Raw genomic sequence first — 24,158 nt, 5'->3', positions numbered from 1 at the left:
CACGAACAACACCTTGTTCGCTTGTTCTGTTCCAGCACCGGCCAACATTGTTTTCCTCTCACACACTCCAGCAGCAGCCTCCAGCCACCAGCCAGCTAGCAGTGTTTTTCTCTTACACCACTCCAGCAGCAGGCTCCAGCACCAGCACAGCGAACAGAGTGGAAATTAATCAAAGGCAAAGGAAAGTTACGTATCAAAAAATCTCTACTATAAATAAAAGGAAAATAAAGGAGAAAATCTTGTGTATGCTTTCCTTTTTGAAGATTCATAATTTTTGCATTTTACTTCACTTGGCATGCAACGATTGACATAAATATACACATTTTTCTTGCACACACCTTGGTCGCAACAAAATCCTTTGGTTCGAGTAAAAGCCACAATCAAGTGATTTCAGCCATATAAATTGCTGGAAATGACGAAATGTACATGTATTTTCACGTGAAGATGTGTGGGTAGTGAAAGTTTCCACAAAAGGAAGCGAGGAAATGTATTTGATTATCAATTTGTGAAACAAATATATTTGAAAGTACATATATGGCTTAATGCACCTTAAACAATTATACATTAGAAAAACATCCAGTTATAGATTATATACATTGTTACTTATGCCTTACCATTTTTAGAGTTCCAGGGGGGGATCTAACCAGTATGTGCATTGCAACAGGGGGAAAACATGGGCCGTAGGTTGATTAAAGGATGACAAAAAGGAATGGATCTAATGTGCGAATTCTCACCTATATTTTTTAGGAAAGAGGAAGTTTTCAAAAACCCTCCAGAACACCATATCCAGGCATCCAACCACCAAAAGGCACGCTGAGAGAGTTCGAGAAAATGTATATCATTATTGAACCGACATTTGACATCTTAAAAAACAGTAGTGCCATCCGATGATCAACAGTAAGCAGAGATCAGGCAGCGGAGAAACATGGATTTAAGCCGCCAATAAACAGAGAGTTTAATATCCCATGGCAGGTGCAGTATCATCATCTACGTTCCAGAATTCAAACTTCAAATGTGTGCCAATTCCATCTTAAAGACACCAAGGCAGTCAAAATTTCTTCCGGACAGAGCCCACATGCATATTCCACAATGGGTATAACTATATTCCACTATAATCACAATATTAGATAAATCATCAATATCATACAGAAATATCCTACAAGTCTCGATGATGGTTTTCACTATAATTGAAGGAGAAAAGTAATAGTAATACACGAAGAGAGACCGAAACATTCTTTAAATAATATGGTTCATACTTCATAATTTACAGGTCTCCTAAAAAGTGATAGACCTTAGGAAGGATACCACCAAACCACCAGCTAATGGATACATGGCATCCCATCATCTTTTGGTAGTTACTGAATTATATGGAACACACAATACATTTATACAATTTTATCATTAAATATATGTATCTGTACAAGAGCATATTCCATTATTCTTTTGCGCCACAACTGGCAACGCTAGCATTTCTGTAAGCCCGGGAACATCTATGAACAAATGTTTTCCTCCAACGGCGGCCTTCTTTCGAGAACTTCAGTTTCCCCCTCAAACACGGTGCTGGTAAGAAACATGACCACCACAGTGATCAGGGTAAGCAGAGGAAAACGCCCACAATGAACATCATGTCGAAAAATGCCCACAAGGAACATCCTGTCGGTTCGTCATGTGACAAGAACAGACGATGGTTTCTTGAAGCTGGAGCCACCTACTTTATTAGAAGATGTGATCACCCTATCCTTTGGAACAGGGCTACCTAAAACGAATTCAGAAGAATTTGATTGCTGGTTGTTTTCACTCTGGTCCGGTCTGGCCCAGATTTTGATGAGGCCCTCACGACAGATGGTGAGGATTGATTCATTAGTGAACACCAGACCGGAGAGGGGATCGGCATGTACTCGGTGGGCAACAAGTGGTGATAGCTTCGGGACATCTCGCATCCTTGGAGAAGGCTGGAGAACACCTGTTGGAGGGCAAGCGTTGTCCCAATGTGCAGACGGACTCCCACCGCTAAATGTCGGTGAGGCACTTGAAGGATGACGTAGTGGGACAACAATCTCATCAAGTGCCAGGTCCCACAGAAGCAGTTGGGTGTCCTACAAGTATGTCACAATGGAAATTTACTCCAGGAATAGATCATGCCATAAGCAAAATGCCAATTGGCAATATTTAAGCATGTGCTAGTATGCTCAAGAAATGACATCAAACCAAAAAGGTTATAGCCAAATCAACTTTATGTTCAAAACAAGAATATAAAAAGGACAATGGCCCCAATACTTAATTTTACTTACATAAACAGAAAACATTCGAAAAAGCCATGAGAAAATAACACTGTTAGAGATGGGGGGAAAATAATTCCTATGCTCTAGAAAAAAATAAAAGTAATTGATCAAACTAACTCATTTCAACAGTGGAATGCACAAATCTGCCCAGGCTCATTAATATAAGGTCTGAAAATGGTCCAGCAAGGGAAGATAATGGAAAGAAAGGTCTTGCAATTTCAGGTGTCCAATATCATTTTCATAAAAAATCCAGTATCTAAGCCTTCTGTAGAGCTTGTCACAATTATCACATGATCGCAATACACAAAATTTGTGCTGTAATATTTCAAAAATTCAAACTAAAGCTCTCAGCTATATTTAACTTGGCATACCTGACCAACAGAACCAAAGCGATAGACATTTTCTCCACTTCCATCAGAACTTGGTGGGGACCAATATGAATCAAAAGCAACTCCACTAACCTGCCAACAGAATAAAAATACCCCATCCTCAATGATCAAGTTTGACGGGGGACGTTGAGAAAATTTATTGCAGGAGAAACCATTACCCAGGAATTATGTCCTTCACCCCATGCAACGATCTTTCTGTCATCCATGCTCCATACCTGCACAAGATCATCTTCACCACCTGTTAATAGATATTTTCCATCTGAGCTGTAGACACACAGCAGATAAGATTAAGTCAGAGGCTGAAATGTTATTTAATGTGACAAACCCATATAGCAGTACGAAACAATTTGCAGATAAAAAATCAGTGATAAAAATAATCAACAGAATGAAGCAAGATGCAACTTCACTGAAACTAGGATATTTAACCATGATATTGAGCAAAAAATAATTTTAAGAAATAAAACTATGCTAGAAAAGTATTGTTATGATTCATAGTGTATTAATTATGTAATTAGACCATATGTGAAGTAAGGTGGACATCCAGAACTATATAGTACAGATCATGTAAAAAGACACTTGTACCAATAAGCATGAAGGATCTATGTCTGATGGAAGTCAATCAACAATTATTAGATGTTCCAGTAGCAACATATTTCAAACTGTGAGAATTGAGGTTGAGCAACAGCAGTCAGCAAATTTAGTTGCCAAATGGAACAGGTATGACTGGCAAGTGTCAAGTACCCCAAATCATGAATAAGCAGATAGAAGATTACAAAAAAAAACTTTTAAGGACACAATTATGGCACTACTTTATATTACTCAATACATATGCTTTTTGAGAATATAAGCAATAGAGTTCAGATAGACTTCGTCAGAAAGAGGTACAGCTACATTCATTGAAATGTTTAAAATAGCCAACAAGAACTCAAGAAGCCAATGATGATAGAAGTGAAATAACAAGGCAAACACATGAGGGTAAGGGTATAGATGTCAAACAATTCTTAACTGCGCAAGCCATTCACACTTACCTCCAAGTGCAACACAGCAGTGCACCATAATAACTTCTTCCACCAAATATTAGTTGTTCCTTTGAAAAATCAAAAACTCTCAAATAACCTGCACATTGTTCATCAATGTTAGATTAAGCAGAAAGATAGGTGGACCCTATGGAGAGATAAAAGAAAAAAAAATTAAGATGCCCAAGGCAAAGCAATTACCATCTCTCCCAACAGTCGCCAGGTATGCGCCATCTGGTGAAAAGGAAATTGCATTGATCGAACCTTGACAGATATGCCATCTAGCAATTGGGTTGCTCTGTAATGTTTATTCATGAGATGAATCCCAGTTAATTATGGTGCCACATTTCGAGGCCAATAATGTTCTATACCTTGATCAGAACTCTTGTCAAATGTCAAGCAGGACTATTTCTAAGATACTCTAAAAATAAATTCATAGAACTAAAGTTGTTGTAGCAAAATTGATTCTACATCTAGTGATCAAAACCAATAAAAGTGCACAGGTGGAGGCAGTACAAATACGTAGTTCTTGAGACATACAGCATTCTACCAAAAATGATGCTGAATGCTAGAAGCAAACTCTGAAATGCATGTAATCAATTAAGCAAACGACAATTTTATATTTTAGTTCGGAAACTAGGCATCAGTAATCTGCCCCTGGAATGTTTTAGATGGAGTGCTCTCTTAAATACTAGAGATTTGTGCCATTATGTGCAATTTTGAATGACAGGAAAATTATATAGTAGTTATCACCGTTTAGCAGCTAACATTGCTATTTCCATGATTCACAAATGAAGAATAAGAGTGTTCATTGTTAAGGAAGATTTAAAGTTAGAACACTGTTACACTATCGAAGTTAGAATAGTTGAAGAGTTGAACAGTCTGCAAATTCATGCCAACAGAGCCAAAAGGAGTACCCTTTTACTATATTAACTGAAGCTGAAGCATCTTGCTTAACCAAAGTAATGCACTTTAGGAAAGCAGTCACGGATGAACTTAAAATACCTTACTCGACTTTGCATGTGCAACCATAAACTGGGATTGATCCTTCACGGCTGGAAATGTACAGTCTGTGTTCCCATCCTTGTTCTGGATACAAGAAGATGGGTGTCAATTCAAATCAACCAAAACAAAGTCTAACAAATATTATCAGATAACTAGCAGCTGCTCACTTTATCATAAACATACAAATTTCCATCAGAATGGCTAACGACGAAAATGCCTTCACGCTCTGGCACCCACGCAACAGATGTACACCGACTGCAAAACATTTATATACAGATGTTAATTAGAGAACTAATAAGTTATAAATAGATATAGCAAGATAGGCATCTACAAGGACTATAACCACAGAATGTTCTGTGTATATTGCATTCATACCAAACTTTAGATAGCCAATTCACCCAGCACTAAAAAACATAAAGGTCACCATAAGAAAATGAAAAACAGTTCCCGAGAATCCAGTTAAGAAAATAATCTCTATAGTTTCATTAGAAAACATGTTTAAGAATTCAAAGGCATGAAAGCAGATGCTGTATCACCCTAGACGAATGGCACACAAAGAACCAAATTTCGAAACTCTAAAATAAGAAAAAGCAAGTTTGGCCTTCGAAGGTGTTCTTTGAATGCATAGTCAAGTAATACAGATACATAGAGTCCATTGCGTTACCACAAAGCCGCCAAGGACAAGAAGCCCTGACTCCACTAGGATTAGATTAATAGCATCGCTTATGTCAGAAGTCAGAACTCAAGAGTGGAAAGCTTATAAAAGGCTGAGAATCCTAGAAGTGCAGGTAGCTTTGCTGCCTGCTAAACTTTGCCTTATGTCTGACTTTAAACCACATGAATATATCCAGGAAATTGATGAGTTCTTGTTTCCCTATTACCAGACATGTACATGTGCTACCTTGATTGAATATCAGATATGCAATCTAAACTAGTTATGAACAATGTCGATATAGATAGATTCAAAAGATCATATGCATCATCTATAGCATTCGAACTGATAGTCAATATTCAAACATACCAGCCATTGGAGGAGCTGTCTTTATCACCCTTATTATAATGTTGAGCTGCCACAGGCTTTCTTCCAGGATCTTGTAACTGTTGCCTCAGCGACATTGAATAGACTGCACGATGGCCCACAAAAGAAAAGAAAATGAAATAGAGGCCTCATATTTATGCACAGTCCAGCTTGAAGCATAACGGGTTTCAGGTAATCAATTCCACTAACCATCCCCTGATCCCATCCCAATGATCAGGTCATGCCCCTCTTTGGCCTCTGGGTCGAATGCATGGCACAGTGGGTTTGAGTTGCTGAAATGGATGGACTTTATTGGATCCTAGTGCAAGTAACCAGCTGATCAGAAAATAGCAAGATGCCAAAACCTGTTCATAGCTTGCATCCAGTAAAAAGACTGAATACCTTCTCCTGTGAATTGAGATCACTAATGAATAGTGTATCAGCAGCATTGAAGACAATGTATGTGCCCTTGCCATCATAATTTGTCACCCCTTGTGATCCACCAAGGTTCGTAGATGTACCAAGGCCTCCTCCTAAACGGCTGCTTCCAGCAACAGCCCGGTTTGCACCGTTGCCCCCACCAAAGCTAAGTGCCTTGCTACCATTCCCACTGCCCAGCAACCTTGCTGCCGCAGAGCGCATCCCACTGCTGGAGCTTGGTGTTGATGGCTGAGAGCCCTGGCTAGCAGGCTTCTCCTTGAGGTATGCCACTGTCAACTGTGACAATCAAAACCAATCATTTGTTTTCAGAACAACAAAAATAATTATGAAAACAGAAGCTTATCATTGAAATGAAGAAAGCCCTAAATTTATCAATTGCTTAACAAGCTATCGCCACTGCCAGCTGTCAGCTGTGACAATGAAAATCAATGGCCACCATAAACCATGCTACTGATCAGAAACACAAGCAGAAGTCCTAAATATATATATATGCAAAATTGAGAAATAAACCAACAAAAGTTGTCAATAGTTCAATACTGCTTCTTCACTAAAATAAAGCCGCAATGCATACTAAAACCAAACAGAAGCACAACATCACCCATGAAACTTAACAGCTAATACTAAATTGCCTAATAAGCAAGTTAACGGCAGCGCTAATTCTACTACGGAGCACCCAGCACAGATACCGAAGGATACGGAATCTACTTCAACTTTGCTTCAAAACAGTCCTGAACCCAACCAAACTCCGGTTAGCAGTAAAACCAAAACCCAAAATCATCCACTGCAACAACCTGATTCCCCCACGCCACCAGCCACCCACCTAGATCCCCTAGCAGCAGAAGGCACCGGCGTCGGCAATCGTACCTGCGAGACGGTCTTGCCGCCGTGGCTGTAGTGCAGGACGGCGGAGTGCGTCTTCTCGTACTGCAGCTTGTACCTCCCCTCGGGGGTCTTGAAGTAGGTCTTGAGCCCCGCCGCGGCGCCGCCTCCGCCTCCGCCCCCCGCATCCGCACCCGGCCCCACCCCGGGCGCCCCCGCCATGCCAGGCGCCACCGCTGCCCGCGCCTCTTCTTCCCCCGGATCAATTCCCGGACCGCAACCCTACCGCCGTCGCCGCCGCCACAGCGCTCGCTACCTCCGCCGGCTCACCGCTGGTCCGAAGGAACTAGGGGAGGCGCAGCCGGATCCGGGCGGCGACGAGGAGGAGGGGAGGAAGAGCGGTGGCCGGCTCGATTTGGGGAGGAGAAGCCGAGACCAAAAAATGGCTCGGTGTAATTTGGAGGCGGAACAAACAGTTAGAAAAATGCGGCCGCGTTATTATTTCTCCGCTAAAATGGCAACAGCGAAAAGGAAGGGCCCCACTCGTCAGCCAGTAACCGCCTGCGGCGCGAAGGCTTCCCGCTTCCTCGTCGCGCCACTCCGCCAGGCACAATCGCCGCGAAGATAAGAGACGTTTGTATTCTTTTTTTTTTTTGAAGGAGATAAACTCTGCTTTGATTGAAAGCCATAACGTTCGGTACACCAGTAAACTGGGGACGCCAGAGTACACAGGTAAAACGGTACGCAGGCATCCGTTTTAATTAAAGAAGATGTGAGTCTTCGAGTTAGCTAACCGGAGAATAGGCCTGTTATCTGTTATATGATCTTAATAATTAAAAATTATTGGTCGATTCAGTAATTGACTCAACAGTTGCTTGACCGTTGGTGCAAATTGGTGACTCGTTGGATGCACCTCTAACCTTTTTAGCTCAAATATTTGTGCTGCTTCTTCAGATTGGATTTTATTTTTAAAAATTAGCACAAATAATTAAATTAAAGATGGTTAGAGGTGTATTAAGGGTCATCAATTTATACCCTACTCGATATCTAATTGTTTTTTGTGACACCATCGCTGCTTCTGCTTCGAGGGGCGGTGCCACTATTTTTGACTTTACCTTGTGAAATTACACGTATGCTAAAATAAATCTAGAAAGGAGTGGTGACTCTGATGTGGTCAATGGTACTTGCACTAAAGCGACAACGGCCTTGTATCCGTCCATTAGACCTAAAGCTAGCGGGGGGTGGAGATGGAAATGGTTATCTAGGAGTCCCAAAACAACACATAGAGGGGCCATGTAGGGAATTCTTAAATCTAAATCAAGTAACCAAGATCCCTGAATGCCGCATCATCAACCTGAAGATGACCCCTTGAGCAAGAACGAACAATCCCGCCTGGATTCAGATTGGGTGACGGGGCACGCTCGAGCAAGTGCAAAGAGGAGATGCATGGCAACGCGGAATTGAACCAGCCCGACGGGCCTAAAGAGAACACGTGTCGATGGGCCCCCACTCCCACTGGGTCAGCGTACAGGCGACCGGGGCCGTTCGTTGAAGAGAGTGGCAGTCCAGTCCTCTCAAAAAAATGTAGCCTAGCCTGCACCCTGCATGCACGCATGCTTTTTCTGGCCTGTCAACCACCGTTTTATCCTTTTTCCTTATCTCACATCTCTTCTTCTTCCTCGCTTCTCTTCCTCCTCCTCCCTCCTTCATTCTTTCTTCCAAAAATATAAGGGATTTAAGACTATTTGGAAGGCTTGAGCTCCCCTTGTATCCGCCACTACCGAACATAGTTAGGTCCTGCTTGCATCAGTTGCCCTAAAATTTAGTCCACTAGATGATCCAAATAGGTGGACTAAAATGTTGACTAAAGTTTAATTTCAACTGAATCCAAATTTAGTCCATATGCAGGCACAACGGTAGCATAATCTAAGACAAAAAATGATAGTATTTATATATTTTTATATGTATCTTACTCAAAGTTTAGTTCATGAATCCAAACGTGCATTATGGTCACTTACTCACTTTATATTTAGTCAAGACTAAAGTTTAATCCTAGATGATTCCACCCGGACCTTATAATACCTCCGGCAATGATAGAGATTAGACATAGTCTTCATTTCAATCGTCTTGTCCTGCCCATCAGGCATCAGAGATTGATACATATGCAGCCCACCCTGGCACGGTGCGTGGCACCGACCGGATTGATCGACAAGGCAGGCTGCAGGCACGCCACGGAAGGCGGCGGCTGCTCCACGTAAACGATGCATCGCCGCGTCATCCCGTCTCGTCACCTTTCTGCACGCAGTGCCAGTGACACGTAGTGTGCCGCTGCACTCTGCACTCTGCACGCTAAACCTTTTCCCATGGAAGGTGGTGCGTATCGTCCTGCCGGTGTACGAGCAGCAAGTCAGGGCAGCGTGCACGCAAGACCTGCATGCGCTTGCACGTAGTAACGCCGCAGGCCTCAATCGGTAGTTGACACGGCAGCTCGTGCCAAGTTCTTTGCCAGGCGCAGGAGACTGACGATCAGAGTACGTGGAGATCCATCTGACAGCACATCACCTGATTATTTCTTCTGACGCTTACTTTTCTACTGTACGTAATGACACAAGGCACGCAGCCGCCTAGCTAGCTAGTAATCTTCTCGGATCACATGTTCTTAGTCGGTACTCGAACATACAGTACGCTGAATAAACTAGAGGTAAAACTAGCTCAAAGATTTGTCGCGTGCTCCGTGACCAGGCTCGTATTCTTACCCTCGGGAAGGAATAAGGAGAAGAAGGTGTATTGTTTGTAATCTTAATGAAAACACAATGCGTTCCGCCCCAAGCACATTCTTGCGGGCCCCCATCTCCGTAGGCCCAGTCCCAGTACTCGAAACGTTAGCAGCAGCGGAGCGCGGTCCACCAGCACCACCACGCTGGAGAGGGCAGGTCCGTCGCCCGTGCCCACGTCATCACAAATTCACAATCATCAGGAGGGGGGCCCAATGCCAATATGCCATGCCAATGCGTGGTCCCCGTCGCCGCTGCATGCAGATGCAGTGCAACCAATCATAGGCCCGCATCTTCTTTTCCCCTCGGGAGCGTGACCCTGGGCCCTGGCCGGGTCACGGTCACAGGCCATGTTTGGATTAGGTGTGAAAAAGTTTTGAGAAAATTTTTTTGGTACTTTGACCACCAATTAAGGGTATTAAATAAAGTCTAATTACAAAATTAACTCCACAACTATGGTACTGTAGCAGTCACTCTAACTAATGAGGCCTTTGACCGCACGATTAGTGAATAATTGAGCGCGTTTACTGTAGCATCACTGTAGCCAATCATGATGAAACTTGAGTCATTAGATTCGTCTCGAAAAGTTACACTTATCCCTGAAAAGATTTTGCAAATAGACTTCATTTAATACTCCATGCGGACGTTCGTCTTTTTGTGCAAACTTGATTTGACAGGTATCCAAACATGGCCACAGCCAGGCCAGCAAGCCTCGCGGTCTGCTCCTCTTGAGCCAGCCGGCCAAATGGATTGGGTCAAATGGGACGCACTAGACACGACACGAAAAAAATCCTACTCTAACCTAGCCCAACCCACGACTTATAGGGTCAGGGCCGACCCGACACGATGCATAGGGTAGTGCCTAGGTCTGAACTCCGACCCATAGTACTGATCCTGACCCGACAAGACTAATGAGTCTGACCTAATTAAACACGACTAATTTTGTTTTCAGCACAATTTGGCCCATTAATAGCCCATACTTACCCACTCAATCCTAAATTTCTACCCATTTTAAAGCCCATCCAACTCTCTACTGTACATCACACTCTCTCTCTATCTCCCTTCTCTCCCCCCTCACCCTCTCTGCGTGTTGGCGTGCTCAATGGGCCGGCGTGTTGGCGTGCTCGATGGGTTAGATGGGCTGGCCCGGCACGATCCAGCGACTTTAGTGTCGTGTCTGGGCCTCTGGCTCAACTCGTGAACCAACCCAACACGACACGGTTAATTAAGCATGTCTAAGTGGACCGTGCCTAAGTAGACCGTGTTAAAATTAGATTAGTGTCGTGTTGGACTGGGTCATCCATTTGGCCATCTATAAGCCGGTCAGTGGTAGGGGGAGCCGGGGAGGCAGCCGGTGCTGCCCGGCCACTCTTGGTCTCTAGCTAGCTACTCGTAGATAGGTGCCACTAGGATCCTGCTTGCTTTGCTGCCTAGCCCAAGGAGGGGGGAGTAGGAGGAAATACTCGATGCAATTGTCCACAAAATGAGAAGAAGAAGAACAACAACAACAAAATCAACCCGCTTTGTGCAGCCTATCAAAGGCGACGGCGATCGTGTGACTTCGGATTGGAGAAACTCGCGTGGTAACTTTGCACATCATCACATGCAGATGCAGTGCAGTACTAGCAGCAGTACGTCTAGCACTGCTCTCCAGCGCGCGGTAAAGTTTTGAAAGCGGTGCCAAAGTTGGCAGTAAAAAGATGTCGCCCGAGCCCGCGCACGCTCGCTCCTCTGCACATGCACTCTTTTCACTCCTTTGCCTCCCAGCACTGTAAACTTTGGCTGTGTTTGGCCGTGTTTGGTTACTCTGTGAAAAAGTTTTGAGGAAAACTTTTTGATGCTTTGACCATTAATTAAGGGTATTAAATAAAGTCTAATTGCAAAATTACCTCCACAACTATGGTATTGTAGCAGTTGGTCTAGCTAATGAGGCCTTTGACCGCACGATTAGGGGATGATTGAGCGCGGTCACTGTAGCATCACTGTAGCCAATCATGATGAAACTTGGCTCATTAGATTCGTCTCGAAAAGTTACACCCATCCCTAAAAAAGTTTTGCAAATAAATTTCATTTAGTACTCCATGCGGACATTTGTCTTTTTGTGAAATTTTGATGGGACATGTAACCAAACATGGCCTTTAGTTACCACGAAATGCACTGTAGCGCAGGGTGAAATAAACTGTAGTGCACTGTAGCACGTTTCGTTTATTTGTGGTAGATATTGTCCTACTATGACCTAACTAGACTCAAAAGATTCGTCTCGCAACGTACATCAAAACTATGCAATTAGTTTTTTTATTTACCTACTTTTAGTACTCCATGCATGGGTCATTTGCTACATTTAATGTTTCGATGTGATGGAGATGTGATGTTTTTGTGGGGATTTTTGAGGGAACTAAACAGAGCCTTTAATCTCTCATTCTTTTTTACCGGCCCCGTTCAAGCTATAGGCACGTGCAACCTTTTTTTTCGAGTGGGACGTGTACGTGCAACTAGGCTGGGCATGCAGACGTAGGCTGGGCCAGTCGATCACGTGCGCAGCTAGCTTGGCTGCCGATCCGCCGCTGACCGGGGTCATGCCGCTGCCGCATGAATGGTGGAAGCCGGTCGCATTACAAATTTTCACTGTGGCCCGTGGGTCACCTGGGCACAAAAATACCGACAACCGAATATCGAACCCAAATTACCGAAATCGAAGTATTCGGTTTTGAGTTTTGAGGAATCGAATTACCGACGTAAATACCGAAACCGAACCGAATTTACCGAAGTTACCGAATTTACATGAAATGTGATAAGTTTGAGTGTTGTTATATAATTTATTTTATAATTATAGACAATATATTATGTATTTTTGGCACTCACACTTATAGTCATGTGGATTTTTATATGTATTTGTATATTGCACTATCAATATCTATGAAATTATGTCAAAATTAGTTTTTGAGCTGGCTATTACATCTTCTCTGTGACTAATTTGGTACTGTTCGATAAATACCGAAACCGAACCGAATTTACTGATACTAAATTCTCTTGGTACCAAATTTTTTTAGAAACGATTGGTACTAATTTTTGAGAAACCGAATTTGTATAGGTAGCGAATACCGAACCGATCACTTCGGTATTTACGGAACGCCCAGGCTGAGCCGTGGGAGCTGGGGTGGGCCGGGTGGCCACTGAAATCTTAGAAAGCCGGCCTAGGCCTTTATCAAGAGAGAGAGAGAGCGCGCGCGCATTGCGAGAGAGCGAGGAAGGAATACCAGAGCATGTCTGCCCTCTGGCCAACTTGCAGCAGGAGAGGAGACGTAAGGCACGGAGCCAGGGAGGGGACGAAAAAAGGATTCTAGTGGCGCTGCAGGGTTGATCACATGATGGGGACGGCACAGGCGATCCGGATCCTTCGGCTGTGTTCGTGATGATGTTGATTTATTATTAGAGAACAGTACTATTAACTGATTGGTAGATAATAGTTGATACTGATTTAATATGAAAAAACAATACTGTTAGTTAGTTGGCTGACAAAATAAAACAAATGATAAAGGGAATATATTATGTTCGTTCACGGCGAGCGACCCGTCCCGCCCCGCCGGTGAAGACGTGAAGTCAACAAAACTGCCTGCGCGGTCAGACCTGACCACACATGCGTGCGCCTTTTCGAATGGTCTGCGTCGCCGGTCGCCGCCGCTAGGGTTCACACCTCTCCGCTGCCATGGCGTTTGACCTCTGCTTTGACCCGCTGGTGGCCGTGCGCCCGTGCCTTGCCGGAGATAGCCATAGGAACCACCAGACCATTTGCCAACAGGAGCAAGAGCCAAATCACTTCCCACTTGATAATTTTGGTTTTGTGCCAATATTATTTACAGCTCATCTAACAACCTACTCCGTATTCGTCTAATGATGACTCGTGTTGACATATATTTCATTATTAATATATAGCTCACCTCCTCCTCTCACAAGGTATTTTGAAAACTGTATCTCAACTTTAATGTTGCTCATACACTCTGCTTAGTTTGCCTTATAATACTGCTCTAGTGCTGTAATTAGCGTACCAATAATCCGTTTGAATCTGAAACGGAACGGAATGATGGATCCCGGCCAAAAAACGTGGAACGTGGCCGCCTGGCTGGCTGGCTGGTTGGCCGGAAGTATAATCATCAGTTCATCACATCCCCGCCCATTCTTTATTACTACTACCCCGCATTTTTACTTTCATTTTTACCCTCCTCGCTGTCCAATCAGAATCGATCAAAAAAAAATGGTGGCAGTCGGATTGCAATTTTTATTTTTATGAAATTAATAAAATCAAATATAGTAAAAAAAACTATAAATTTATTAAAAATAATAATTTTTATGTTTTTTTTTTCTAAAAGTAGAAAAAAGTCTGAAATGATATAATAATACAGAAAACTGTGTGGAAATTTTGGCCCCGTTCAGTTCGCGATTTTGGGATGAAAAGTACTGTAGCACAGTTCGTTGTTACTTGACAAATAATATCCAATCATGAACTAATTAGGCTTAAAAGATTCATCTCGTACTAATTAGCTAGACTGTGTAATTAATTATTTTTCTAACTATATTTAATGCTCTATATATATATCCGAAAATTCGATGTGCCGGTTACTGTAGCAATTTTTTTTGGAAGAGAACCGGGCCTTTCCATCCCACCTTCACCACCCTGGCACCGGCTAGTCGGCCACCGGCAGGATCCAGATTGGGTGACTTTGTCGCAAGTCACAACGTGACTGGCGGTGCAATCTCAGACATCCGTAATGAATCCAATGACCTAAACCCGTAACTAATGGAGAAAAACCCATCAGATTTCGGGTACCCCGTTGTAATCGGGTTTCGGGTACCCCTCGCCCCGCTGCTGCTACAGTAGAAGCAGTGCCCGGGCCCACCAAGGAACCGTTCCCCATTGGTTTCTTTAATGCGGGCGGGTGGGGCCAGCCTGGAGTTGACTGGCAGGAAACCCCTTTCCCTGCCCATCCACCCCACTGTTGTAGTATTCCTGTCCTGTCCCTCCGTTTGTTTACTCGTATTTCCCTCGCCCCCTCATCATCAGCGCCACTACTACCGGAGATCTTTTCGTTTTCCTTTGTAACGAAACTATAGTGTAGAATAAAGTATTCGGCTGCTATTTTTAATTCCGCCGTGTTATGCGCGGGTAAAAGACATTCTGCGCGATCAGCTTGTTTAATCATTGCCACCATGGTAAAGATTAGTAGTACTCGCATAGACAGCAGATATTCCTTGGCTCCCACTGTGTGTGCCTTTTCTTTATGCATGTGTTTGCTGTCAGGTTCCAGTTAATTTTATAGTATTGGAGTATAACCAATGGATCCAATCACTAACACCGGCCTTACCTTGTTTTGGCAATCAGGTTTGGGAAAAAAGTTTGCGCACGAATTTGAATTCATTTATCAAGAGTATAAAAATAGCCTACTACAGAGAGAAGGGTTGGGGTTGGTGCTGTTGGGGGATGAGCTGTCAGCAGCATTAGATGCTCCCCGGTCTGACACCCCCACCTGCAGTGTCCCCCGCCCCGCCCTCTTTCAATTCCATCCACACCACAAAACCATTCCACTCCGCTCAATCATGCGCAAAAGTTTTACAACACGCTCCCTCCCCACATCTAGCTGGCACTCATTGGCTACTCGCACCTCCTTCTCTAGTCGTCTCCTCCCCAGCTCACACGCATGCCCCAATTATGCATAAAGTAAACACCTTTTAGCATCTCCAATAATACTTTTTATATTTTTATTAGACAATGATATAGTATATTACTCAAATAATAGGGTAGAGGAAGAAATTCTCTATATTTGAGTGAGAGGAAGGTGGGTTTTTTTAATCACCAAAAATATTTCCATATCAAAAACAAAATTGGTAATTTATTAGAACACCTCCTATTACTAAAAGAACAATTTATTATTGGGAAGGAGATGATTAATCTGCTGAAAATCCTCTTATTATATTTTTATTAAATTTTGCAATAGCCATCTTATATTGTATTAACTGATTTTGAAAAGATGGAATCGGAACACGCTTCATTTGAACGCTCAAGTAGTTTTCATTTGAACGCTCAAGTAATTTTCCATGCATTCCTATTAAAGTATTAATTTCTCTTCTTCAGAAACACACCACCACCTACCACACAAAAGTGAAAAGAGGAAAAATTTAACACCAACACCAACAACCACAAAAAGTTGAAAACGCCCTCGTGAAAAACACATGCATGCATGAGCATGTAAGTTACTTTTAACCAGTTACCACCAAATATGCCCAAGTAGCCATAATGCAAATGCAGAGACTGGAGGGGGGAAGCCAAACCACATGTGAAAAACATGCAAACCTTTCAAAAATCCGCTAAGGCCGTGTTTAGTTCTAACGCAAAAAATTTTGCGATGGAATCTTTCTAATTTGAAATACTAAATAAAGTCTATTTACAAAACATTTTGCACAGATGGGATGTAAATCGCGAAACGAATCTAATGAAACTAATTAATTCATAATTAGCGGATGGTTACTGTAGCGTCACTGTTGCAAATCATGGATTAAGTAAGCTCATTAGATTCGTCTCGCGATTTACAGCCCGTCCATGCAAATTTTTTATAAATAGACTTCATTTAGTACTCCATACATGTGTCAAAACATTCGATGTGATGTTTTTTTTGTTTACGAGATTTACGGGTAAAGATCTATGCCAAGAACATTTTTTGGAGCCTCTTCCTTCAAAAATAATCATAAATTTTGTAGCCTCGCCTCTAAAATTAAAGACAGATTGAATACGCTTAGAAATTGATTCGAATACCTCAGATATGTGCTATTTCCTTTCAGTTTCTATGGATACGCATGAAAACGGATTGGAATATCTCACATATTTATTTTTCTTTGAAAATATCACATATTCATTTTACTATTTTATTACCGTTTGCATCCTACTCCTAATCGCCTCGCCTGCGGCCTGCCTCAAGGTGTGGTGCACGTACTGGTACTGGTGTGGGCGCATCGCATGTGGGGTTTGTGCAGAGGCAGGCTTTTGGCCGTGCCTGGCGCAAAGGCCGGAAAAGCAGGGGGGGGGGGGGGCAGCCGCTGGACGCCTGGACTCGCTCGCCCGGCCGATCCTTGCTCCGCGTCCCTCATTCCGAGGACCCACGCACGGGTGGCCTACTCCGCTCTTTTCTCCCGGCCGCGCTTCAGGTCGGGAGTCTTCCCTCCAAAACAAATTAAAAAGGACCCCTGCGGAAAGCCAAAAGCAGGCAAAAAAAGAGAGGGAAAGGGTGCCGCCAAAACCGTGCCGGGAATTTTCGGCTCCCCAAGGCATTTGTCTTGTTTTCAATTTTATTATTTGTAGTACATTGCAAGTGTAAAAATCATACGCGCAGATTTTTCCTAAAAAGTAATGTCATAATTTTTCACCCCGTATCACTACAAAATATGACTATGTTCTTGAAATAAAAAAAATTAGTGACTGGAGTGATAGCCGTACTTTATGAAGCCATAATGAATTAATTTACACAAGATGATAAGCTACACGGCGAGTATCCATTTTGCATGGTTTATCTACGCCGCACTAGACAGTTTGTATGTGTCAATTGAAGTTATGGAAACTTATTTCATTCACCATAGGACTATATATCTACCCACCACGTCTAAACTCTAAATTAGAATAGTAAACATACGAAGTCAGATGATTTGTCGCCATGCATTGTGTACAGGTGAAGAGCGTACGGAGTAGCACCTAAAACTTTGACGACAACAAAAATAAATGTGGTGAAAAATCGAAAGAAAAGACTTGATTCCATATCATACATGTATATGCACTGCTTCTTAACTTCGATGGACGTTACCAAGTGGTACTTTTATGTTCATAACTCAGATCCACATTGCTAAGCGAAACATTGCTAAAAAATGTACCTAACTTCAATGGACACCGTTAAGTGCTATGTTTCCATTCCAGAAATTCGTTATAATAGAATAAATGTAATACTTCCTAACTTCAATCGACGTTGCCAAGCGACACGTTCCAGTTGTGGTTTTGTACTACTCCTAACTTCAATTGATGCTGCTGTTTCAGTTTTTTTTTTGTCGTAGTAGAAGAAATGTAATACTTTGTAACTTCTATTGAAGTAGCTAAACGATAAAATTTCTGTTTCAGTTATTCATCAACATAGAAGAAATGTATGACTTCCTAACTTTGACGATGTTACTAGATGATACGTTCATCGTAATAGAATAGTTTTAATGGGTGTTTTCTTTTCAAACTATAAGATCGCGTGTGAGTCCCTCATTTTGATACATTACCGGCGAAAGGTATATTGTGCTCAACATCTCTGAATTATTGGCGACTGATATATAACCTAGTTTTATATTTTTTTAAAAAGTATTTATTTAATTTTGCAGGCAGCATATTTTTTGGTTTATAGAAACAAACTTCACCCCACTTTTGAGGATGGAAATTCGGACTGGTCTGTCGACCAATCAAAATGAAGCGAAAGTGGGAATGTGAAAACGAGAGGCGACGCCACCCAATATCAGCTCTAGGGTTTTATAGAAATGCCGAAAAGGCCGCAAACAAGAATAAGCAAAGGCCGCAACCCCACCCCGGCCACCCTTCCCTGTCTGTCGCCCTCTCTCTCTCTCTCTCTCTGTCTCTCCCTGCCCCCGCTCCCCCTTGGCTCTCTCCCCCTTCCCTCCCAACCCCACCCCCCGCCCCACCGCGCGCCGCCTTCCCCCTCCCCCTCCCCCACCGTGCCGTGCGTGCCCTGCACGTGCTCCCTGCCCCGCTCCTCCTCCGCCCTGCCTCCGGCCGCCGCCACACCGCGTCACGCGGCCTCCGGAACCCAAAGGCGCCGCCTTTCCATTCGGGCGCGTCCCTGCCTGTAAAGGAAGGTTCTCTGGTGCGTTTGCTCCTTTGCCGGGAGGCGTGGGAGCATGGACCACGGCGGCGGCGGGGGAGGAGGGGGCGGGGCGCCGTCGAGCAGCAACAGCTCCGGGGCGACCGCCGCTGCTGGCGGCGCGAGCGGTGGCCACCCTTTCTACTACGCCGGCCCGGCGGGGTCCAACTCCGGAGTGCCGCCGCAGCAGCAGCCGTCCCCGTTCGCGGGCGCGCTAGCTATTACGCCCGTCCCCGAGCAGGCGCAGCCGTCGTCGGCCGCGGGCGCCGACAAGAAGGCTCTCGTGCCGGCGGCGGCCCCCGCGGCGGGGCCCGTGGTGGCGAAGCGGCCGTCCAAGGACCGCCACACCAAGGTGGACGGCCGCGGAAGGCGGATTCGGATGCCCGCGCTGTGCGCGGCGCGGGTGTTCCAGCTCACCCGCGAGCTCGGCCACAAGTCCGACGGCGAGACCATCGAGTGGCTGCTGCAGCAGGCGGAGCCCGCCATCCTCGCGGCCACAGGCACCGGCACCATCCCGGCCAACTACTCCTCGCTCAACATCTCCATCCGCTCGGGAGCCGCCGCCGCCGCCAACCCCACCCGCGCCGCGCCTTTCCCGGCGCTCGCGCTCCACCCGCACCACCACCAGGCGGCCCCCGCGCCGCACGACATGTCCGCCATGATGGGCTACCACCACCACCTCCTCCCGCCGCAGCAGCAGGACCCCAGCGCAGGCGACGCCTACATGCGGAAGCGCTACCGGGAGGACCTGTTCAAGGAGGACGACGACCGCCAAGATCCGAGCGCGCCCAAGGCGCGCGAGCAGCAGGCGGCGACGCCGCCACCGCCGCCGTCCGCCGCAATGTGGGCTGTGGGGCCCAACGCCGCAGCGCCATCCGGCGGGTTCTGGATGCTGCCCGTGTCCGCTAGCTCGGCCGCCGCCGCGCGGCCGGCGGAGCAGCCCATGTGGTCCTTCAGCGGCGGCGGCGGCGGGACCGCCACCGTGCAGGCGCCTCTGCAGTTCATGTCCCGGGCCAGCTACCACAGCAGCGCTGGAGGCGGCGGCGGCGGCATGTCGGAGACCAACATAGGCATGCTCGCCGGGCTCAATGCATACAACCGCGGCGGAAGCGAGGACCAGCAGCAGCACCAGCAGCCTGAAGGGGACCAGCAGCACGGCGGCGAAGGCGGCGGCAACGAAGAGGAGGGCGGCGACGACAGCGGGGAGGAGAACCATGGCAACAACAGCTCACAGTAAGCTCCCGCGACAACATGATGATGAGCTCCGAATCCGCCGCCATGACCGCATCTACTCTGGTAGCTAGCATCCGCATCCAATAGGTGTTAGAGCTTAGAATTTTGCTCTCTTTGCTCGCGGGAGGATCGCCCTGAGCTGTCACCGGATTGGGGTTAGGATGATTGGCTGGAGGAAACGGTGGCGTCAATCATGGAGATGGAGCGCAAGCTTTTGTGCAAGAAGCAAGGGAAGCAAGCCAAGCCAAGCCAATGCAAGAGCAAAACTTGTTGCTAGTTCCATTAGTTTTTTGGAATCTGTTTCTGTTGATTTTTTTTTTGGATTGTTCTATGAATGATTGCGTTGGTGAGACGGGTGTGATGATGATGAGTAGTGGGTCCGAGTTAGGAGGGCCGAGGACACGAGTTTGAGAGGGATCGATCTGTATATACAGCTGATCATCTTGATTTTTTTTTACCTTTTTGCTGCGTTGTTAATTCTAGTTCCTCCTCGCGAATTGCAAGAATGTTAATTGTAGTCGTTGGTTTGCTCATGCATCGTCACCATGAATTGTGACTAGTTTCGTTGTTTCGTCAGGGTGCTATTTTCTGTGCTCGTGTGATGTCTTGCGCTGTTCGAATTCTGGGTTTTTATAGCAATGATTTGCTGCGCTCATATCATTGGGATACACTTCTGTTTTTCTTTTTGATGTCACCATGAATGATAGTGCTTGCTTCTCCATAGGCAGTGCACATATTGTGACGTCACTGGACATGGAAAGCTGCATCTTTGTCCTAGGCACTGCATATGGCAAAAACCGTAAGAAAAATTTCACATGTCGTGGTATGTGGATCAGAATAGTTTACAGAAGTAGTATATTTTTCAATTGAACCATCCTCACCCAATCCAAGCTGACCTCAAATTGGATTTCATTTTGCTACGAATTCCATGCTTGCTATTTGTGCTTGGCACAGCAGTCAACACCCACACTGATAGAAGATAGGACGCGACCTGAACTGATCGTCGTTCTGCGATTGTTACTGGCTAGTATTTCTATTGTGTTCTTTACACGAGGTTTTCTAGGGCTAGCAAGCTAGCCATTTCTGGTAGACCGGAAAGAGCTCGCGCGGGGCCAAAAGAGAGCAGCGTAATAACAGGGAGGTAGCCTAGGGGGAGGATAATGGGTGTTTGATGAAGGGACAGAGGAAAAAAGAGAGAAAACTGACAGCGACGGGATCGATTAACAAAGCGCAGGCGTCCCTACCCCCCTCACCAAGTTGGGATTATCCCTTTAATAATTGCCCGTCGCGTCAGCGCTCACAGCGACCTCGGCGCTCCCCGTTGCGGCCGCACGGATCTCGGCGTGCATCCGGCGGCTGCTGCTCGCGCGATTGCCCAGATATTTTATTTTTGCGTTAACCTCGCTCAGGTTAGCTCAGTCTCACAGTTTCATAGTATAATTATCTAGACTGGAAACTAATTAACTATATTAGATGAATTTTATGATGATAAAGCTCCTCACATCTCATAAAACTCAATCATTCTATCTTATTAACATGTCAGCAAAATTGATAATATCAAATGTTATAAAACTCTCCACGAAACCATCAAGAATTATGTATGTATCTCGGCGCAAGAGAATCTTAGGAGAATGGGATTTAAATGTCGCTGTTATGGTCGCACGCGTCAGGGGAGCAGGATAGCAGATGATTTTCGCGTCTTTTAGATGGATGTGAAGGGGGTGTGTACATACTAGTACAAAGCTGGGCATTATCCACTCTACTATTCGAGCATGCAAATATGCAATGCAGTAGACATCGGTGCCGTCAGCAAAAGAAAGAGAGAAAGTGACGGCAGCGTCCATGGACGATCACTGCGTTCGGCAGCCAGCTCTAGCTCCAGCCCAACAGTATTTTTCTCTCACACCACTTCAGCCACCAGCTCCAGCTCCAGCTCCAGCCAACCCAACAATATTTTTCTCTCACACCATTCCAGCTCCAGGCTCCAACTCCAGCCTGCCGAACGCAGTGGATCTTGCCTAAACAAATAGGTCGCCGTACTTGTACTGCTGCTATCACTCTGGGACGTTGAGTGGCCAGCAAGGAAAATGGTCTGCTAATCACTCCGCGTCTGCTTGGACCGCAATATAAATAATATCATAAAAATTGTTTTAAATAAAACAAATGCTCCTTGGGGGTTTTTTTTCTCAAGAAGAGGAAATAAACGTCCATCTAGGAACCTAGTATAATGTTTTCTCTGGTTTAAAAGGGCTTCTATAAATCAAAAGGCCACGTAGTATTTCCTTTGAAAAAGAAAAAGAAATTGTCCTTTTTTTGCGCATGCTCATACTTGCAGCCGTGCCCGCGTGTACGCGGCGGTGGTGCCATCATCGGGAAGTGATGGATTTGTTTTTGATTCCGGGGTAGGGGATGGTGGATTGTTTCCCTAATTCCCTTCCATCCATAGCAACCAAGCCAAAGATTTTTTTTTTCACTGAGACGGCAAGATTCTCTTCTCTGGTCGATTGACCGCCGTCCATGGAAATTGCATCAATGGTGATGATACGCTGCATACGCATAGCTGGAGACGAACGCCAGACGGTATGTAAATGCAATAGGCACGTGCAGGCTCCAGAGCCTACTGGGTCAGCTTGACCAATTTTCTGATGAAACCGAAGTTTGTTGGAATAGAATTTATTTTCCGTACGATTTTGTTTTGAAATTTCAGAGCCCAATCCAAGTGTTCACCGCCCGCCCGATCCGGACAATAGCGGAAATGGGCTCAATTCAGGCCCAAAGTATCGCACGAAACAAGCCATCTTGAAGACTTGAACAGACTAATGTCACATGCTAAAAGTCTCTCTCTCTCTCTCTCTCTCTCTCTCTCTCTCTCTCTCTCAGGAGTAAGGACGTGCAAGAACGTTAATCCAAGCATCGACCACGCGACCACGATCGATAGCTTGTAGAACCCAAGCTTTTGAGGACTTGACAAGGAGTCATGGCTGGGAGTAGTTGGAGCATACATACTACTATTGATCAATTTGGGCTAGCTAATGCCTAATGGCAATGTAAGTGCTGTCATTTTGTGATAACCTACTGTAAATTTGAATCGCCCAATACTATTATATGCTTTTGACTTCTCAACAAAGCAGGCAGTTTAAGAATTTCTTGATGTTATAGTCACCGAATCCCACTTTTGCCTGTTCTTTTTCTTTATACACCATCGACATGGAATAAACTCATAGGTTGAAAAATTGGAGGTAGAAGTATCAGAACATCAGTACTTTTTATTTTAGTGTACCTACATTGTGACATAAGATTCTTCCACCTTTGTATACCTTTATTTGTTATCTTCTATTTGTATAGATGGTTTATAATGTACTAATAATGTACTCATCAACCTTCAGCTGACAAGCATCCTATGGCCATTGTTACTTCTGCCATTGATGATAACTGGCGCTAGCCGTGTATATGTTCAGAGTTGATAGATGACCTTGGTCAATTGTATGGGCTACAATCTTTTGAGACTTGAGGCAACTATAAAACTACCATTTCTACTAGTAATAACCGAATGCATCTCTTTTCACTATTTTAGCTTGAGGTTTAATTTGGATCTGAACTCCCAACAGTTGGAAGAAACCATGGTACATGGTGTTGCTAGGATCGAGTACTGTGTCCTCAGGAGACATCATGGGTTTGAAAAAGAAATGCGATGGAAATCAGTGAAAATGGTTTTGCGAAATAACATAACATGCTCTCCATTGCATCTTGCTAATTCTGAACTTTTGCTCCAACAATTTCATCTTGTCTGCAGAGCTGGACTCTCATTTTTCCTGCGTGTGCATCTGTGCAGGATTCTCTCTTGGAACTTAGAGGCCCTAGCCGTGCAGTTCTAATGTTGGCCCCCCTTGAATTCTAGATTGGCCTTAAAGTGAAGGGCAATGAGGAACCTGAAGACACAGCTTTATGCTGCAAATACTTTGGATACAACAACCTTGCTTACAAGGGGGATGGCAGCTATGCCATAACAAAGGTGGTTTCAAGCGAGCATAGTGCAATCGAGGTCAAGTTCGCACATGTGACATGCTCTCTTGAGGCGACCATCTCCATCCGGATGGCCACCGGGTCAGGCAACTTCTGTGCGCGCATCACCGCCCGCACCATGAGCATCGGCGAGAAGGCAGTGCTGCTGGACACCCGAGGACGGGAGGTGTCCGTCGCCGATGATGGGAAGGTTGATCTGCAGCGCAGCATCGTGGTATCTGAGGAGCAAGGCAAACTGATCATTGGCTTCGAGGCTGCGCAGCTAGG

General features: G+C 44.9%; 2 protein-coding genes across 2 annotated transcripts; one reads left to right on the top strand and one right to left on the bottom strand.

The window, feature by feature from the left end:
• Window positions 1-1,207: 1,207 nt before the first annotated feature.
• LOC120663709 (dystrophia myotonica WD repeat-containing protein-like) lies at window positions 1,208-7,450 on the bottom strand. Its single transcript, XM_039942603.1, has 11 exons — window positions 7,016-7,450; window positions 6,113-6,427; window positions 5,921-6,029; window positions 5,714-5,816; window positions 4,860-4,947; window positions 4,693-4,776; window positions 3,889-3,985; window positions 3,700-3,787; window positions 2,830-2,935; window positions 2,654-2,743; window positions 1,208-2,096 (listed from the first exon to the last, which is right to left on the bottom strand). The coding sequence occupies exons 1-11, from the start codon at window positions 7,190-7,192 to the stop codon at window positions 1,665-1,667; spliced, it is 1,689 nt and encodes a 562-aa protein (XP_039798537.1). The 5' UTR covers window positions 7,193-7,450; the 3' UTR covers window positions 1,208-1,664.
• Window positions 7,451-18,451: 11,001 nt separating this feature from the next.
• On the top strand, window positions 18,452-20,439 carry LOC120663708 (transcription factor PCF3-like). The gene has a single exon (XM_039942602.1). It carries the CDS (start codon window positions 18,673-18,675, stop codon window positions 19,870-19,872), a length of 1,200 nt encoding a protein of 399 aa, XP_039798536.1. The 5' UTR covers window positions 18,452-18,672; the 3' UTR covers window positions 19,873-20,439.
• The last annotated feature ends 3,719 nt before the right edge of the window (window positions 20,440-24,158 follow it).

This window comes from Panicum virgatum, chromosome 3N (genome assembly GCF_016808335.1).
Source record: "Panicum virgatum strain AP13 chromosome 3N, P.virgatum_v5, whole genome shotgun sequence".
Taxonomy (NCBI): Eukaryota; Viridiplantae; Streptophyta; class Magnoliopsida; order Poales; family Poaceae; genus Panicum; species Panicum virgatum.
The sequence above is the reverse complement of the archived record's forward strand: the minus strand, read 5'-3'. Positions and strand labels throughout refer to the sequence as shown.